This window comes from Podarcis liolepis, assembly GCF_965112155.1.
Source record: "Podarcis liolepis genome assembly, chromosome: 1".
Lineage (NCBI taxonomy): Eukaryota > Metazoa > Chordata > Lepidosauria > Squamata > Lacertidae > Podarcis > Podarcis liolepis.
Genome location: NC_139554.1, coordinates 27,537,757 through 27,554,127, shown reverse-complemented (window position 1 = coordinate 27,554,127; position 16,371 = coordinate 27,537,757). Strand labels below are relative to the sequence as shown.

The 16,371-nt window shown below is 41.0% G+C and overlaps 1 protein-coding gene across 1 annotated transcript in view; it reads right to left on the bottom strand.

Moving 5' to 3' along the window:
- Positions 1-16,371, bottom strand: part of SEL1L (SEL1L adaptor subunit of SYVN1 ubiquitin ligase) — a gene marked incomplete at its 5' end in the record, with an annotated part of 38,402 nt that overhangs the window by 20,857 nt on the left and 1,174 nt on the right. The window contains 8 exon segments of the mRNA XM_083501575.1: positions 533-614; positions 1,992-2,051; positions 2,148-2,201; positions 3,458-3,620; positions 4,760-4,865; positions 5,666-5,833; positions 9,093-9,318; positions 10,036-10,073. Of these exon segments, the coding sequence (XP_083357701.1) occupies positions 533-614; positions 1,992-2,051; positions 2,148-2,201; positions 3,458-3,620; positions 4,760-4,865; positions 5,666-5,833; positions 9,093-9,318; positions 10,036-10,073 (897 nt within the window).

Here is a 16,371-nt window from a genome sequence, read left to right as displayed (position 1 = left end):
AAACAGCCAATAAATCTGAAATGAAACCTAAATCAATATGATATTGTTGACAGTAGAGACTGAATCTCTTAAAACTAGGCTGAGCTACAAAAAGTATTCTATGCTTTCGCCACAGTGCAGATTCTCTGTTCAACCTAAAAATCAGAGCCGGCACACCCATGAGGCAGGGTGAAGCAGCCACCTCAGGCAGTGGAAACGCAAGAGGCAGCATCCCACCTGGTCCATCACTTCTGCTGGCAGTGGTGGGGCAGGCAAAATAGAGAGGAGCAGCACATTTCCGTTTCACCTCAGGTGGAGAAGTGGGATGGGCCGGTCCTGCTAAAAATGCATAATGGCTTCACTTTATGTTAAGAGGCTAATCTTATTTCTGTTCAAGGCACACTGAAGAACAGAAAAAGATATCCATACTTTCACATACTGACATTTACCCTGACAAGCACACAGTTCAGTGTGGACATTTTAGTTAATGGGAAATATATAGATAGATATATAGGAAATATATAGATAGATGTTTAAACAAACATACACATACCATGATTGGCTACTAGACGGTAATGTGTGAGAGCAGATTCACAACTTTGAAGGACTCCTATCCCAGCCCAGTACCGGTAGCCCTAGAAAGAAGCCACTCTTGTTATTCCAACTTACTATTAAGACGACAAAAAAAAATAAAAAATCCATCACAATTTGGGAATAGTACACAAATTTTAAAAAATGGATCTTGCTGTTTTATAACTGAATTTATTTCAAGCAGATGGTGACAGAGAGAAAAGGTGAAAAACATATTCAATGTCCTAGGTTTAGATTTTGTTTTCATGAAAAACTACGAACACAGTTATAATTCTGGCATTTTTGAACATGGAAGGCTTTCTTAAAAACATCCACACAGTGGTTCCCTGCATAATAGCTTGCAGCTTGAGAACCCACCGAAAACCAAATTTTATTGCGTCTTTCTCATCCTGCATATGTGACCAAAATCTACCACATGCAGGAATGTTTAATAAAAAATAATAATAATGAGGAAAGTTAACATGTTTGTGTAGACAACTGGGAACAAAAGGCTGCCTGTGCTGTGAGCAGTCTCATGCAGGGGTAGGGGAACTGGTGGTTTGGACCAGACCACCAACGTATCCGTAGCAGAAATTCAAGCAAGGCCACAGAAGTGCCATCTTCTAGAATCACCACTAGAAGGGGAAGGTGGCACAGGATTGTGAGCATTGGAGGAGACACACAGCCATGTACTCCACAGGCTTGGAGTGCCTTGAAGCAGCAGTTCTCCAAGTCCCTTCTTTGTCACTGCACAGCTGTTTCCATAATAGCTAAACCAGGGTGTGAACTTTCATCATCCTCTCACAGTGATCTCTTCCCTCACCTCTGCCCCCTGGTGGTCCAGGTGATCAGGAAAAACAGCTGAGCAGTACCAAAGAGGGCTTGAAGGAGAGTGTGCTTTTGTGTGGCGCCCCTGCCACTTTTGTTTTAGCCTCTGCCACTGCTGGCATGCACTCCCCTGGGATGACTCCTCAACTGTGGTCTACGGAGAGATGTTGAGGATTCACAGCTGCACATTCATAGTGTTAAGTTAGGAGCAACTGCATTATTTATACAGCAGGATTTGAAGCAATTATTTTATACCAAGGGACTGATTTAAAGACCTTTAGAAACAAGAGATCACCGGGTTGGAAGGGACCCTGAGGATCATCTAGTCTAACCCCCTGCAATGCGGGAATATGCAGCTCTCCCGTACGGGGATTGAACCTGCCACCCTGGTGTTATCAGCACCATGCTGCAACCAACTGAGTTATCCAGCTGGTCTCAAGTACTAAACATGGAAATGTTGCACTTAAAAACAGACTAAGCCATAAAAATAAAACGAATGCTTCAGAACAGAACACCTTGTACTTTTAGATATTGTAATATGCTTTCCTTTTGGTAATATGATACATTGCAGGTTTTATTCAATTACTTGTGTGTTAGATGACAAATGGACTTACCAGAATCATATGCGCTATCAAATTTCCTCCAAGGGCACCAAAAGTGTAATAAACTAGTGCCTACAGAAAAAAAAGCAGAGGCTGGTTAATAACATTATTTTTACTGGCATATTCATAAGAAAAAAACCTGGGGAAACATCTGTAGCATTGCCATACCTTTGCTTGGCTGGAATCAACACCAAGGCCAGAGGCATAGAGAAATCCAAGAGCCTGAAATGGAAGAACACAGTTCACAAGTGGCGATTTCAGGACTGGTTTAACTACCATTACAACCTGCTTTACAAGGTTACTGTGCTTATATATTTATTGTTAATACAAAGTATGCAGATAGCAGAGTTATATCTATGCAATATACCTGACCTTTCAGGCGCAGTGCAAGGGTTGCTTATCTGGCTTGAGTAAGTCACAAGGTTTTTTTTAATTTTATTTAATCTTTAAGGTGTTACAAGAAACGTGCACAACTACTCTTTTGGAAAATATGGATTTTTGCAACCGTACGTAGCTTTTTAAGTAAAAGGATTTGAAATACTGTCCACATAACATGTTTATGTTAGTGTCAACAAACTAGGCATTTCACAACAGTAACCAGGCAGAACATTTGCAGCACAGGAAAAGAACACCTGAATCTTAAATTTTAAAGCAACATAGTACGGTACACAAGCTAAAAGTTTATTATGGAGATTACTACCCTTAGAGTTCATTTGTCTGTGAGCCAATCTAAAAATAGGCTTGCAGCGAGAATAGGAGGAAAACCTCACAACAATACAACCTTTATGTTCCTCGATGGGCTAACCCCCCGGCCCCGCCAACCACAACAGAAGCTACACACAGGATTTTATTTTGGCTCCAACTCAGTGAAGATTACGTGGATACCAAAAGGCGTGATATGCTTGTTGAGAGATTAAAATGGAATGGAAAGTCAGGTTTTACTAATCTCAGTAATAAATTTGCCGTTAAGGAAAAAGTATAATTTAGACAGGTAATTCTGCATCACTTTAACGACCTCATTTTTCCTTTCTGAAGAGGAAAAAAACCTAGCTGAAGTCTATGAAGCTCTTTAAAAATGGTATGAACATGACGCAGATGTAGTTCTTACTGAAACCACCTGTCCTGCTTGGCTGACCCTGAGAACTGCTGCCATACCTCTCAGAGCAACTGAGCACGATCTATGTGGATAGCTGAACATGTGCTTTGATATGAGCAAACTATTTTAGGTAACACCGAGCGAGCAGGCAAACCTTACATCAGCCATAGGTGCCCTGGAGGTATATGAGGCCTTATAACACAGAAACAGTGGCAGCAAAACAGGTTGATCATTCCTTTTGGCAGGTTGCATGCAAGGAGGGCTGCCAACGAGCAGAGGAAATGCACACTCCTTAGAACAAGCCACACAACGCAAGTCATATAAAATTTTACAAACGTTCATACACTGCTTAACAAAGGAGGACACTTGAAGGTATACATACTGTTTGCCCCTTAGGAGATCCTTCTTCAGTCAGTTTCTCAAAGAGTTCTTTAGCTGACCGAACGTTTTGCTTCAAGTAGTCCCCAAACAACATGGCGTAAGACACTTTTTCCATTGCTTTTGTATGATTCATGTCAGCTGCTCTCATAAGATACTGATAGGCTCTTAAAGAAAAAGAATAGGTGTGAACACAAGTAAGTAAGTAAGTAAGTAAGTAAGTAAGTAAGTAAGTAAGTATCATCTGCAAAGTGATGGCACCCAAATCCAAATCCACAAAACCCAGCACCAGCGATTTCATGTCAATAGTAAACAGCATGGGGACTAGACAAAATTTTGTAGAATTCTGTAAGGGCACAAAGTTGAGCAGGAACCATCTGCTATGCAAGGTAGGGGTAGGCATAAAATGGTGCTCCTCTCCCAACACAGTGAGATACCTCTAGAGCCGAACTTTCCGAATTTTTCATTTTGGTGACACACTTTTTAGATATGCATCATTTCGCAACACAGTAATTCAGTTTTATTGGAAAACCGGAGGTTAAACTAACCCCTTTCCACCCCCAGGAGGAGTGTGGGAAGCGTTCACGTGACACAGCTACACACTGAAGCCGACACACTAACGTGTTGTGACACACAGTTTGGAAAGCCCTGCCCTAGAGAATACCATAGTGGAAGGTACTGAGAGCCACGGAGAGGTCCAGCAGAGCCAACAGAAAAACACACCCTTGCTCAGTTCATAGCATGGACCACCCACCGCTGTAACCAAAGAGGTTTCAGTAACAAAACCAGGCCAGAAACCTACAAAGGAAAGGATCCAAGGAACCAGTATCATACAACAAATGTTCTTTGCTTGTTTCCTAGATAGCCAGAACCCAAGTAGTTTTGGGGTATGGAGGCAGTTCCTTCATTCTAGCATGGAAGACCTACACATGGAAGCTCCAACTTGAGACTGTAAACAACTATATCTAAGGCATATCTGGTGAGAATGTAGAAAGAAGCCTTCTCAGCAGCTGTGCCCAGGTTACGGATCCTTCTTGGGCTTTTCTGCCACCTATCCAAGATCACAGTTACTCATATACTTGGATGAGACAAGTTAAACTCATCACAACAGTTATTTAAAATTTCACTTGCCCCCCGTAAATGCAACAGTTCTATGAAGTTGGATTTGAAACCACTGCATTCCTCTTTATGTATTATTTGCAATTGAAAACAAAATTTTAGCAGTATAAAATAAAGTTGGCCAGTCACATTTATAAATTTAAAAACTGGCCTAATTCTCTTTCTCTCTCACACACATGTAACTCACTCTTTCTTCTGGGCCTTTTTACTGCTTTCATTAAGGATTTTCATTCCAGTCTGGTAAACATCCTCTGCCTCTTGCATTTGTCTTCTCCTATTAGATTCTTCTTCAGCTTTTTTTTTTTAAAGAAAAGTATAAAAAAGAATAATTAATACTTTAGCCACCAAGACACTGCTCACACTGTTCTCAGGGCAGCTAACTGGGCTGTTATAGAACGCCACAACCTACATATTTCACACTGGGTTCCTGTGCTTTTAACAAACCACTGTGCTTCATATTTCTTTGCCTTGCAGAAGCCCAAAGGGGAAAGGCTCAGAAGGAAACAAAGTTAACCATGAACTGAAAATAGTCAAAAGTATACCTAGCACAGAGTTTGGTGGTCATGTTAAAAAGAGTGACAAGCATCTTTTTGAACTCTGGAAAGTAAAATCATATTTACTACTTCATGGTGACCAGAGCAACTTTTATTCTCCCAGCAAGGTTAATTTACAGTTCCTTAACACCAAACTGCATGCTGCTGTCAGTTCCAAGTTTTGCCCCCACAGCACCCTTTTCCACCACTGTGGGGGAAACAGTGGGAAAGCAGCTAGATCAAGGGAAATTCACAAAGCAAAAAGGCAACAGTGACCTCATCTTGTTTTGTTTTCAACACTGGGTACTTGGAGGTTCCCCAAATAATCTGGCTAATCTCCTGTTAATCTCCTGTTAGAGCCATCTAAGCCACTGGCCACCACCAGACCTTGGAGGAGCCAAATCCACTTATTATTTTGTCTGTCCCGAATAACTTCAGCAGATGACCCCCAAGTCCTATTGTTATAAGAACAGGTATTCAATTTCTGTCTCAGCACCATTCATTGACTTAATCTCACGCAGCTCAATAATGGAATCTCTTAGCATAGCTGCCATACTTACTTTCACAGAAGCCCCACTTTTGATCAGCCTTGTAGTCGTAGGTTGTTGCACACCAGAGTCTACCGTCTTCCCTTCCATCTGCAGTACATTCTGAGTATTCCTTCTCCAGAAAAAGAAAGGGGAAGTAGCATGGCTCGCCATCTGCAGTTCCTCCAATGGCTGTCAAAACTAAAAACAGCAACAGCAACAACAACCCAACATATCTTGCATTATTAACATATCTTGAAGGAAGGAGCTCAACTGCTGCTAAGAGTTTGTTTTTACCTAGCGTTTTAGTTAAAATAGAACATGTGACATCTTTTGGTATTTTCCTTTCAAAATGTAGAAATTGTCTATAAGATTGCAACCTAAATCAAAGTATCAATTTTCAGTATGGCAATCTTATCCCAACTTCCCTGGGAATAAGCCCCACTGAATTCAATAGGAGTACACATAGTTAGGATTAGTTAGAAGCTCTGGAAATTACAATAATTCAGGAAATCACACACACGAGACTGGTAGTTCACTAATTAGTAATTATCGCCTGGCAGCAAAAGGACCACATGTGTGCAAAGTTGTTTACACCATGTCTCATTGCTGTTGCATAGCAATTCAGACACATTAGGCAGCTCTGAACACTCTCACATACAGTGTACATATTTCCTGTTATTAATTATCAAGCTGAAAAGCAATTTGATATTCAGAAGATTTCAATAACCAGGAGAAGCAAAGCACTGTAAAGTGAAATTCTCACTGACACACCTATTATAAGGCTATTGCTTGATTAAGTTGATTATAGAGGAAACCTCTCTCACATCTGCTTGAATTCAACAGGTCTTTCTGTGCTAAAGACATAGGGGAAGGCCTGCCAAACCTTTGGGGCCAGGGGGGTGGCAGAAATGGTTGCCACATTTAAGTAGCAGAAGTGGAGGTAGGACCAGGAAAAGGTGCAATCTGCTCATCAAACCGGAAAAAGTGCCTATATCAGTTACCACTGTGCTTGTTTAAAGAGATAAGCTCCCTGCACCTCTCCTCTGTGATGGGGGCTGTTCAACCCTAGCATCTAATGAAATCTGGGCATATGGAACTTCTACTTGTGCAACTTTCTCTTCTCCTCCCACCCTACAGCTCCCAGTATGCCCCCAAACTCCTGCTCCAGAGGACTGGGGGACCCTCTGGAGCAGATGGGGGTTAGGGGGGAAGGGATAAAGTCCTGTTGCATCTGCTGGTGTGACAATGGATATTGCCAAAGTTTCTTAACAGAAGGAGAAAACAGCTTTGGATTTGTGCAGTTTTAGGTTTCTATGAGTCGTTTTCAGATGTAACGCTAGTCTGAAAGTTACATAAAGTCAGTGATTATAGTTGACGTGGCATTAGGAGAGAAGTTGAAATCAGGCTACACATCCTGTGTTTATCATGCATGAAGCACATCTATTCTCAAGCATGTTATAATTAGATATCTAAAAAGGTTTCATAACAGTTTAGTGACTACTGCTTTGCTTGCAGTTTCAAACCTCTGGGAGATTCCAGGTTCAATATGCTTTATTAACACTGGATACTTTGCACTGAGTAGTTGACAGTAATGGACCAAAACTTTCAGCCACTTGCCAGTTAAAGTACAATGGTGACTCGTGTGTATACTAGTAGTAGTAGTAGTATTACTACTACTACCACCACCACCACCACCAGGGAGTGGGTGGCGCTGTGGTCTAAACCACTGAACCTCTTGGGCTTGCTGTTCAGAAGGTCGGCGGTTTGAATCCGCACGACGGGGTTGCTCTGCCCCAGCTTCTGCCAACCTAGCAGTTCAAAAGCACACCAGTGCAAGTAGATAAATAGGTACCACTGTGGCAGGCAGGTAAACACCATTTCTGTGCACACTGGCACTCGTCACAGTGTTCCATTGCACCAGAAGCGGTTCAGTCATGCTGGCCACATGACCCAGAAAGCTGCCTGTGGACACTGGCTCCCTCGGCCTGAAGCGAGATGCGTGCCACACCTCAGTCACCTTTGACTGGACTTAACCATACAGGGGTCCTTTGCCGTTTTTTACTACTATTACTGCTACTTATAGTTATTGTTGTTATTGTTGTTGTTGTTGTTGTTGTTGTTGTTATTATTATTATTATTATTATTATTATTATTATTATTATCATCACCATCATCAACAACAACATATATTAATCAACTTACAGATACTGTAGAGTGTGTTTCATTTTGAAACGTTAAGAGTAGAATGCAGTTAACTATGATAAAAAAGCCATGCTGACTGTTCTTTGGAAATAAACAGATTTTTGCATATCTTTACACTTAAACCTCTCTAATGCTCTTCTAGATCAATGTTCTTGAGGTGGGAAATCTCTGAGAGTTTTATACACATTCACTTTCCTTGTACTCAGTTCCATGTTTAAGACCATAACAGCGCAATCTTATATCTTCAGCTGGCTTTATTCTCATATAAAGAGATGGCAACCAAAGAGGCTCTGCAGACTCACAAGCTGCTTGCCTCTTGCCACAAGCCTTCCCCTTATAAAGCTAGAACTGGTGTAAAGCAGCCCTACGATTGAGCTATGAAAAGCAGACTTATTCCTTAAGTAGGCTCCATCAACATTTTGTACAAAATTAACAAGTCTTACTTTTCCTCAGCAAGATCTAACAAGCTGAAAAACAGCCTTCCATTCCTACCCCTAAAGTTCAAATCCTCATAAATGCCAACTGGTCTTTAAACATTTGAAGATTCTCTTTTTGCCAGTTTTGTTTAGACCAAATTTCCATGGGAGGCTGTGGACTCTCCTTCCTTGGAGTTTGTTAAGGAGGGAGAGTTGTTGAGCTTTTTTTGCCCAGACACTGCTGCTGACTGCAGTATTCTGGATATGTCTGGGAAATTCCGGATGTATGGCAACCCTGGATCTTTAGTTGAGATTCCTGGACTAGATGACCCATCCAACTCTATGATTCTATGATTCTAAACCAACCAATTCTGTAGCCCTATAACAAGGAATGAAAGGGGGTTGACTACATAGCTAAACAAAGCAGTACTACTTTAGACCTGTATCAAAAGGGAATATTAGCAATTCTGATGCCACAATTCCATACACTTACTTATTCCAGCTTTATGTTCTATAATGAATAGAAACAATTTTTGAAGAGAAGAACTGGATCTTCTACCACTGAAACCGATGCAACCCAAGGAATAGTAGTTGTCACCATTAATGGACTGAATAAACTACATCAAGCTATTCTTGAGGAGATTTACCAGTTTTACTCTTAATTTTTAAAATTCAACTTGTGAAAAGTTATAAAACTTCAATTACACAGCTCAAACAAAAGAGTATTCTTGGAGGGAAACACAAGCCCCAAACTTATTTTTTTATTTAGTCATTAATCCACTTTATCTTGCGCAGGGCAACCCAAAGCAACTTATAACCAACCAACCAACCAAGATTACCTGCTTTTTGTGCTTCTACCTCTTCCAAATCCTTATTTAATAGGGATGACAGTTCTAGAGAATTTAGCTCCTCCAAAGTTCTTTCCTTTTCCTCCTCTTGGCTTCTGAAACTCTCTCCATCTTCAATGTGAGACTCAGGTTCATCAGAGTCAATGAAGATCTGACCTGCTACCACATGGGTTCCAGCTGAATGGTCTTTCACCTGTTCCTCAGAAGGCAAGGTTGTCTAGGGAATGAGCAGCAGGGATAATTAAGTAGATAAAAGCTTCTGATCACCTCTTATATGCAGAAGATTTTTGGCAAATGCAAACAAAGCTGGGGTTTTTCATATTTAGGCGTACACTAAATGCATGCAAAGAGTCAAAGGATTTGAGCATTCTTCTTATTTTGAGTATGTGCCCTGTTCACTCACTCAGACTTACTTTCAGAATCTAGTCTATTGATTTAACATGTAAACCTGTTCTCTACTCACAGCAGCTCATCTATTTCCTACTACACTATCCTACCCCAGCCCCAAATTTCTTTTGGTGAGATCAGATTATGACCATTTTCTTGTGAAAAAAGAATTTTGGTTTCTCCTCTCCACCCTCAAACTCCTGCACCCCCCCCCCAAGATCTGCTCTGGAGGGTATCCCAACCTGCCATAGCAGGGACATCTGGAGGGTTTGGAAGACAGAATGAAGAAGACTCTTTGCACTACTGGATGTCCATTCATGCAATGCTGGATCTTGCCCACCATTTTTTAAAATCCAAATTGAAATTACTGTTTCTGCTCCATGTCATGGAGCAATTATGATTATAGTCTAAGGTACTTGTGTGTATGTATGTATATTTATTGCTCTTTTTACATTCCACCTAATAATTCTTTTGTCACCTGTTGGTAACTGGAAAATTTATATTGGTTTTCAGCAGCAAGAATCACACACAGAGATTCCGTGCTCACCTTTGATTCAAAGGGCTCCTCTTGAGTTCCTTCTTCATCTGCAAAATTAAATAGTACTTTAATATAAGTTAGATGGAACAAAGGCACCTAAATTTTATTGAACAGAATGGGAATCTCCTGGAAAGTATCAGCCACACAAAGCCTCTGTTTAAATTTGTAATTTTTTACAATTTCAAAAACAAAATATCTGAACAAATCATGCTTTCATCAAAAGCGTGGTAGAACACTTATTCTCCCATCCCAAATGTCACTCCACAGTTTAAGCTGCTTGTAGATATTGGTATCTTTTATTGGCACCTGATCTCTGCAATGTATAACATATATTCTAGAAATAATACACTGTATAACAGACAAGCTCTTAATTTTATAGCTCTACTAATCATAGGTAAAGGTAAAGGGACCCCTGACCGTTAGGTCCAGTCGTGGACGACTCTGGGGCTGCGGCGCTCATCTCGCTTTATTGGCAGAGGGAGTCAGCGTACAGCTTCCGGGTCATGTGGCTAGCATGACTAAGCCGCTTCTGGCGAACCAGAGAAGCGCACAGAAACGCCGTTTACCTTCCCGCTGGAGCAGTACCTATTTATCTACTTGCACTCTGATGTGCTTTCGAACTGCTAGGTTGGAGGAGCTAGGACCGACCAACAGGAGCTCACCCCATTGCGGGGATTCAAACCACCGACCTTCTGATAGGCAAGCCCTAGGTTCTGTGGTTTAGACAACAGTGCCACCCGTGCCACAGAAGAGCCAAAAAATAGCATTTCATAGAAGATCTCACAGAAAGGACACTGATAACCTAAGATGAGCTTTCTGAATCAGGCTGGTGGCCCATCTAGTCTAGCATCCTGTTCTTACAGTGATCAACCAAATGCTCTGTGCTGTGTATAGAAATACTTTCTTTTCATCTTATATTATCTGTTTTCATAAAGCTTGCAGGTTAGCAGTGAGAACTTGGGTTTCGTTTTACTTATAAAAGTTAAACCTGATGCTTTACTTAATGCCAAGCCAGTCATTTTGAGTCTTCATGGAAGAGAAGTAGAAACAGCGCGGGGTGGGTAGGGGTGGGATCATACCACATTATTAGAAGTCACCTAGTGGCAGACAGTGCAAATCCTAAGTAGATACGATTTCATCAAGATTTTTAATGAGTAGTTCTGCTTGCACTGGAAAAACAACCCTGCTAGAGAACTGCAATGACGATACAAGGTCTATTTTTCTTTGAAAATTTATTTGCTTTACAACTATGAAACTGAAGTGATTATGTATTAAATTCCATATATAAGCAGACTAATATTAAGAAGACGTATAGAGAGAAAATATCAGGTTACAAATAATTTTCAAAGGAACCCACTGAACCACCAGAACTGGTAAGTGTATTTTCATGTGTATCTTTAAGAGTGAAGCAAGCAGTGTTTCATTCTCATTGCATCATGTTAACATCTCTCTAAAGAAACAAGCTCTATATTAAGTTGTAGACAAACACAGCTGATTGTTAGCAAATAGATGTTCTTTCCAAAGCAAGGAGAAAAACAGGTCAAGTTTGTTTAGTTGTTTTTTTAGTACTTATACAGTTTCTCCTTTAAGTTCAACAATTGATTGATATGTGAAACAAAAATTGGTGGAGAAGGGCTCATTGACTCTGTTACCTTTCCCAGCATTAAACTCCTAGAAAACAGATTGACATTTTATCTGCCCAACAAAAAAAGTAAATTTCTTTTAAAATAATGTGAGGGACCCTATAATTATGAATATTGATATATGGCTAATTGGAAGCTTACTCTGCTCATATTTATTTTGACTTTCCATTATATGTTTTGGGGAAGTGGTTTGTCCATCTATGGGTTAAGGTGCTTCTTTAGCCTCTGAAGGTATTGTTGCCCAATTTGGTATGATGAGTCCAAACTGTGGCGTTTGAGACAACTCTGATGAGACTGTCACCCAATTTGGCACAATAGTTCCTGAAACGTAGAGGTGATCTATATTTGGTTACCATCATATGACATTTTAATTCCAGATGGTGGGCTAAAACTTTCAAAGCTGAGAAGTATCTGTTCTGCATTCTGGATAGCAGTATGATGTAACCTGCTCATTCCCATCAGTGTTCTTGCAATTACAGTGGTACCTTGGGTTACATACGCTTCAGGTTACAGACTCCGCTAACCCAGAAATAGTACCTTGGTTTAAGAACTTTGCTTCAGGATGAGAACAGAAATCATGCTCCAGCAGCGCGGTAGCAGCAGCAGCAGGCCCCATTAGCTAAAGTGGTCTTCAGGTTCAGAACAGTTTCAGGTTAAGAACGGACCTCTGGAATGAATTAAGTACTTAACCTGAGGTACCACTGTACTTGTAATGTCTTCCTGGTTTTTGTTTGAAAATGAGATTAAAAATATTTTACAACAACAACAACACCACCTGAACATACTGTAACCATATTTGGCATAAAAGTAACAGGGCTGTGCACTGGATTCGGCCAAAGCCCACACTGAAACAGGCTGATCTGGGCTTGGACCAAATTGAGTCAAGATAACCCCAGGTCAAGTCTGTTGGCTTTTTGCAGTTTGGTCGCGCTGCAGAGAGCTTGCTGGGGAGACCATGCATTAAAAAGGGACTCAAAAATAACTTAAATAAGGTCTTAATTACAAAAACCAAAACTCCTTTTACACTAAATACATTAACAAACAAACAAACATGACCCAACCACTAACCCAGCCCCCAGGGTAATGGAAGAGCTAGGTGCTGCTCCTTATATACTACACCCAATTACTGACACAGCTTAATCAATACAACTCAGCAGCACCTGCTATGTTTCACAGCTGTAAAGCTGGGTCTCGTTATTTTGCTCTGGCCCTTGCTCTGGCCCCTTAAAGGCATACACATCAGGTGGAACAATGATGAACCTTTACATTTAAAGAAACCATTCAACAAAGTCACCTTGAGCAATCTGGGACTGGATGGGAAGGAGAGTCAGCCAGCATCTGCAAAGGGCAGCCCAGGACTTTCAAGGAGTTCTGACTGAGTGTGCCTGTTCCCAGCAGGGGAACACACACACACACACACACACACACACACACAGGGTCAAACAGAACTGAACTGAGCCCTGCACAAAATAGCTGCTGGGATTTGCAGGAAGAGAAAACCTAATCCCAGAATCAGGAGAGGAGAAGAGCTGGCTACTGTCCCTGTGCTGAGCCAGTGCCAAAGGACAGTCAATCTCTGGCCTCCAGGGTGATGGTGACATCTGATGTTAGTGTCAACTGAGGGGTGAGTGAGTTGGTCCAGCTTCAGTGGTTGCTTCCCATAATGCAGCAGCAACAACTGTTGGGCAAGTGGCAGTCATAGAGTGGGAGAAGGTGGCACTGGTGGCTGTGGAAACAGCTGGGGCCTGAACCACACTGAGCAGGGATATGTTGGGGGCAACAATGTGGGAATGGGGAATGCCAGAATGGGGATGCCAAGCAGGCCTAGTATAGAAGCTGAGCATGGGCAGCAGTACTGTAGGAACTGCACACCAAGGGTGCAGTCCTGGTAGCTGCAGGGGTCTGCTTTGCAGGGATCCTTCTTGCTTGGAATGTGTTTAAGTAGCATTCAGAAGCCCTGAATCCACCTGCTCTGTGTAGTGTGGTCAGGAGTAGGGTGAAAAGAGATGTTCCCCAGGCTAGGTTGGGAGCCTGGGTTTCAGGTTTGTGTGTGTTTGTCTCTGTCGGAGAGCTCTTTTGTGGGTGGCGAAGCAGTGGAGACATCTTGAAATGTACGTTGCTGTTTTAAAAAAGTCCAACAAAAAACCAAACCTGGAACAAAATTAGGCAAATTACCTGTAAAGTCAAAATAGCTAAGGTCTCTGATTCCTGATTTCCAGGAAGTGCCATAAACTTTCTCAAGGTTGAAGAGACAGAAACTAGATGTCCTTGTCCCTGAAAGGCTTTATGAGCAGACTTCCTGCTGGATCACATGACCGATGCTTTCAAAACCCATCTTGGGTATTTGTCAGCATGTTATTACAGTATTCAAGGAAGCCTATGACAAATTGACTATACACACACTCTGGAATATCTAGAGCCAATTCCAGATTTCAGTCTTGTCTTGAACTGTGCACTTTTGCCAACTGGTCTTTTAAAATATACTTTTGAGTGAAATCTAAGGAAGTCAAGTAGACCGACTGAAATAAATGAACTTGAACTTAAGTCCATAGATTTCAATTGGCTGACTCTGAATACAATTTAGTTGGCTATCACCCTGTGTGTTTAACTTATGAATTGCAAAATGCAAGGACTGTAATGTAAATCTACAGCCACACATAAAAATGTGTTATTTTGTGGCAAAAGGTTAGCATAAAAAAACCTCATTCCAAAGTTAATTACTGTATGCCAACCAAAACTTCACAAGTATTAAAATGCTTGTGCTAGAAGACAGGAGGATGACACATTACATGCAGAACCACTTGCATTCATGTCATGGAACTTCTCCACCCACCATACACCAACTGCAGCCATCCTCACCCTCACAAATCTGTTCTGGAGATTCCCTCAACCCTCCAGAGTAGATTGGGGGATGAAGGGGAGAAGAGAGAAGTGAAGTTCCATTGCATGAGCAGCAGTTATTGTTGGATACAACACTGTCCTTTTTAGTGTCTTGGTCATTGTAAAAGATAAAAAGAGAACCCTGAAACACACTTCCTGCATAAAACTACTAGCCACATTGGTTGATTCATTTCTTTTGCTTCACAGAATTGATTATTCTAAAAAAATACTTATGGGAAAAGTCCAGATGGCCAGTTTAAAACAGCTAATCATATCTTTTGTTGAGATAAGTTGCCAAGTAGCACAGAAAATTGCTCGCAGTACTAGTAATTCATAGCTGGCAACGTTTCCCTTTTTAAAAGGGAAATTCCCTTATTCCAAATAGGATTCCTCACAAGAAAAGGGAAGTTGACAGCTATGCTAGTAATTAAAACTTCCACATTAAGTTGTTTAACAGGATGGGAAAAGAAAACGACCAATGAATCTTTAGGCTGAGATAAAACTATAAAATTGAGCTACCGTGCATATGAAAAAGGGATTAGTAAGTGTTCTGGTTTTAGCAACATACATGCAGTGGTGTTGTTGCAGTGTAAAATACACTCAAAGGTACACTATGCATTCAAAATAACCAGTTACTTGCAACCGCTGCCGCTGGGTTAGCTATTCAATATGCAGACACTCTCCAACCCCTTATCTTTCCTCAGCTACATGCTCATCCAGACATTATCTCTGTACAAAGATCTGCATTAACTGCCAATCTGAAATTCAAAGGGTTACTTTTCATATATAAAACTCATAACAGCATGGAACTATTTACTTTAGGATTGCCTTACCCCATAAATGCTCACTTTGATCTGACACAAAGTGTTATTCTGCACTTGTAAGGAATCACTTTCATTGTGACACTCTGCAACTCCCTGTACACTGACCTTAGGCAGGTGTATGCATCTGCTGTATTGTTTTCAGTGCCTACTAAAAACTTTTTTGTTTGGGCAAGTCAGTTCAGATATGTAACACTAACATGTATTTTAATACATCGTTTAATACGTTTTAACTACTGATCTTATTTATAGTTTGATTTTTGCTGGATTGTTTTTAACTTTGATTTTTATTGCTAACTTTAATGCATATTTTATTTTATGTAAACCACAAGAGGTTTTTACAATTATGTGGTATACAAATTCCATTAAATAAATGAATAAAGCTGTACCCCACTGACCAGTGTTATGAATCTCTGAGTGCCACCTGTTATGAGTATCCTATTCATTTGGGCTCTTTGCTGCATCACCAGCAAGCAAATTCACTGCCTCTTGGCAGCTCACCCACAGGAACAAATGAACCAGAGAGGCATATGAAGTAATCACTGGGATGCCAGAATTCACCTACACTAGTATGTGAGAGTAAAATCCAATGTCTTTTCCCATGGTCCAAGCAAGGCAGCTTAGTGGCTTACCTGCTATGTGAAATCCCCTACAGTCCAATAGTCTAGGGTCTTCTCTCTCTTCTGCCCAAGCCATAGACACAACCCTTATTTAAATAGAATATGGGCTACAAGGAAAACTTTGCCCATATACACATTCCACGTGTGCACTTTTAAATGCACTTGCCTCCCTGACACTCACCACCAATCTATTAGCATAGAACGTTAACATCTGTTAGGGAGTGGGCAAAGGCAAGAGGGCTCTGTTACTTTGGGTAAGTGGCAAGTGTAGGTAAGTGACAGGCATTATGCATGGGAACTAGAAGAAAACACCTTCAGTCAACTCATGAAATGTCAAATGTTCTACTATGCTGCACAACATAAACCCACCTGAGTCAGCGT